General features: G+C 36.9%; 1 protein-coding gene across 1 annotated transcript in view; it reads right to left on the bottom strand.

Annotated features, from left to right (window-relative positions):
* Positions 1 to 3,718, bottom strand: part of prr12b (proline rich 12b) — a gene marked incomplete in the record, with an annotated part of 32,358 nt that overhangs the window by 14,425 nt on the left and 14,215 nt on the right. The window contains 1 exon segment of the mRNA XM_035654943.1: positions 2,674 to 2,886. Coding sequence (XP_035510836.1) covers positions 2,674 to 2,886 — 213 coding nt within the window.

Here is a 3,718-nt window from a genome sequence, read left to right as displayed (position 1 = left end):
TTTACCATTTACCATTTACCATCATGATTCTACACATTTAACTTTTAGCATTTTGGTCAGTTTCATTGCCACCGTAGTTTTGCCTATACAATTGGAATTCTGAGCTGTATTCAAATGATTGCAATCTGCAACTTCACTGCTAGATGCCATTGAATCCTACATACTGGTCCTTTAATTGACTTATCAGTTGAAAAAAAAAGTAAACTGTGAAAATTCCAACATGATATCATCAAACGTCAGTAAGTCATTCTTGCTTAAAAAATAAATAAAATTAAAAAAAATTGTTTATGATTAATCTATCAAAATAGTCACAGATTTAAATAGGGGTAAAATATTGAAATCATTAAGGACAAATTAATACCACACCGACAATTGCCGATAATAAATGTGGAAAGTGATTGGAAAAAACAACAGTGACAGCTTTATTCTTGTTTGTACCACTGAGGATTTAGCCTTCATTTAATGCTATATTATACAGTCATTCCAACAATGCAGTGTGCTCACTTCAACTCAACTTAACTTCCGGAGCTCTCTTCAATTTAAGAGCATCTCTAACCTTAAATTCGTGAGTAAGAATAGTTCAATTAATGTAGGTCCTGAAAACCAGGCTATAGGTAATGAAGCTTAACAGACAGCAGGTGGCAGCAAGGTTCCTGCACTGAAAAATATAGTAACCGTGGCAACAGCTGCCCTGGTAACAGCCATCTCTCTCCTCTCTCTTTTGTCAGTCAGAAAGAGCTGGCTGTCAGTCAACTATAACCTGCTTCTCTCCAAACCTCAATTCATGAAAACACGACAGTAAATTTAAATATTGTGTTTTGTTCCACTGGATTCTACAGCACCGAATTATTTCCTACCTTTAGTTTTAACAAATACCAGGGCAAAATTATACCTTTTTACACAAGTATTGGCACAAAGAGTGAAGTGAAAGAGTGAAGGAGGTAAAGAATGTGTTGCTCTCTCTACCAGAGGCTTGAGTTAGAATGGATGAGGTATGAATTATATATGAAGCTCCTGGCTTTGCTCATTTTTGTAGAGGGTGTGAAGCAACTTACTGAACTGGAGAGTTTCTGCATAGTAGCCCAGTCTTCAGGATTCAGTGGATCATCAATTTCCTTCTTCCATGTCATCTGTGTTAAAATCAGAGAAAACTGCTTTCAAACATCCATTTAGCAAAGGTTAGGTCAAACTCTTCAGAGAGACTGTTGCTTTTCTTTACATGTCATCCCTTTCAAGGTGTTTACAGATGCCAGTAATCCTGAAAATTTCATGGTTGGGGTTGCATGAAATCAGAAACACATTTATCTATCTAGATCAGGGGTCAGCAACCTTTACATATGTGTATATATACCTTACTAATTCTCCACTTTCAAGACTAGTTTTTAGCTTTTTCAGTGATTAATGGCTTCACGTATTTACAAGTGGAGAATTTAATTTAGGCCTGCAACAATGATAAATGAAAATGAAAGTATAAAAAAAGTAACAGTTACTCATTTCCATATGATTTTTTATCAAAACCACAGGAAGCCTCTGGAGCGCTGCATGTGGCTCCAGAGCCGCAAGTTGCCTATCCCTAATCTAGATTATATTTAAGAGGAACAATGTGCAAATAATGTAATCTAAAGGAGGTACAGAGAGCAGAAAATATTGATTGTTGTCTGTGTTATTAATTATTGTTAATATCTGTTGTTGTCCTATCATTTTCTTGCCTGCCTTTCACACTGTAAATTGGGGAGTGACTGGTTCTAAATGCACACTCCGCTGAAACATTTCAATGTTTGGCCCTCAAATAACTCCCTGGTTGCTTTGGCTGCACTATAATAAGGGCCATGGTTTTGTAAAAGGGCTAAGTCCTACAGATGTGAACACCATCTAACATCCTTAAAGCGGAGTCAGCACTTTAACCTCAGCCCCTGGTTAATGTAAAACCCAATGTGCAATATGTGTTCAAATACTTACTGAATGAACTGTACATCAGTTTGACTTGATTTGGTTTCCCTTCACGGTCAAAATGTTGTCTGCTGAGGTAACTAGCTTTCATTTCACACTGATATAAAATAAGTTGAAGCTGTCATGCACAGGTCTTCTGCAGTCATATTTACAACTCCTTCTTCCACACAAGTGACAGTCTTAACAAACACAGCCTGCAAAACACTACATGGGTATCCCTTATTTTAAATTGACATTTTCATTCAATCATATAGTCTATCTGCTTATATTTTTTTCCTTTACATTCTTTGGAATTTTCAGAGTTTTCATGAAGAGAGAGAAACATGACATCAAAGACAATAAGAATAAAAACAATCAAATCAATTAATGTCCTGTCAAATTGGTACTTCTTCTTCTTTCATACTTATGTTTTGAGGAAGATGAATCAAAACAAATAAAAACAAGGAAGGAAGAATATCTAGGTTAATATCGGGTGGCAGGTTCCGCTCTCCCAAAAAATCTTGTTTCCAAATTGAATTGAATTTGAATAAATAAATCCACTGTTCAGATATTTTACCTTTGATTAATGCTCAAACAACACTTAATCTCTTTGCAAGATATCAGATCACTTTGCCTTTCCTCCAATGGAGTGGCCACTCCCCCTCAAGCTGCTGTGTATAATTTGATAGAGGAGATGAGAACACTCTGCATTTTTTTGTGAAGCTTCTTGTGTGTGCTCTTTACCTCTTCAGATTTCTGCTGATGCTTCAACATCTTGTCTTGAGTCTGGTTCAGCTCACTTCTGCTCATGTCCATGGTGGTGCTGGGTCCAGGACTCAGGCCCAGAGATGGTGCTGACCCCACTGATCCATCAGACAGAACTGGCTCAGTGCTGGATAGTGAGTCTGTCCTCAACAAGGATTCTGATGGAAGCATTGTGGGAACGGGAAGCTTGATCTGGAAAACAGAAAGGTGAATGTATTAAGATATTAGGCAGAATTTCTTCATCGAAGCCATCAACCTATCTCTTAGACCCCATCCCAACTAGGCTGCTTAAAGAAAACCTTATCCTTTGTTGGCACTTATTTATTGGATATGATTAATCTTTCTTTATTGTCAGGATATGTACCACAGTCCTTTAAAGTTTATGTAATTAAACCCCTTTTTAAAAAGCCCACTCTTGACCCAGGGGTTTTAGCCAACATAAGACCGATTTCAACCTCCCTTTTCCATCCTCCCTAAGATTCTGGGAAAGTAGTCGCCAAAAACAGTTGGTGTACTTTTTCAACATAACAATAATTTATTTGAGGATTTTCAGCACAGAGACAGCACTGCTTAAAGTTAGTAACAACCTTTTAATTGCTTCACAATGAGACAATGAACTCTGTCTCTGTACTTGTATTGTTAGATCTTAGTGCTGCATTTGAAATCATTGACCAGCATATTCTATTACAGAGACTTGAGTATCTAATTGGCATTAAAGGAACCGCACTAAACTGGTTTAGGTCATACTTATCAGATCGTTCTCAGTTTGTACATGTTAACGATAAATCCTCCATAAATACTACAGTTAGTCATGGAGTTTAGCTTTTTAGTTTAGTTTTGCTTGGACCATTTCTATTCACCTTATATATGCTTCACTTGGGCAACATTATTAGGAATCACGCCATTAACTTTCATTGTTATGCAGATGATGCCCAGTTATATATATCAATCAAGCCTGATGGAATTAATCATGGAATTATCTAACTTACAAGCATGTCTGAAGGACATAAAAACCTGGATGAGC

The sequence above is a fragment of the Morone saxatilis genome, unplaced genomic scaffold (assembly GCF_004916995.1).
Source record: "Morone saxatilis isolate NCDOM2014 unplaced genomic scaffold, NCSU_SB_2.0 Contig14, whole genome shotgun sequence".
In the NCBI taxonomy this organism is placed as follows: domain Eukaryota; kingdom Metazoa; phylum Chordata; class Actinopteri; family Moronidae; genus Morone; species Morone saxatilis.
The sequence above is the reverse complement of the archived record's forward strand: the minus strand, read 5'-3'. Positions and strand labels throughout refer to the sequence as shown.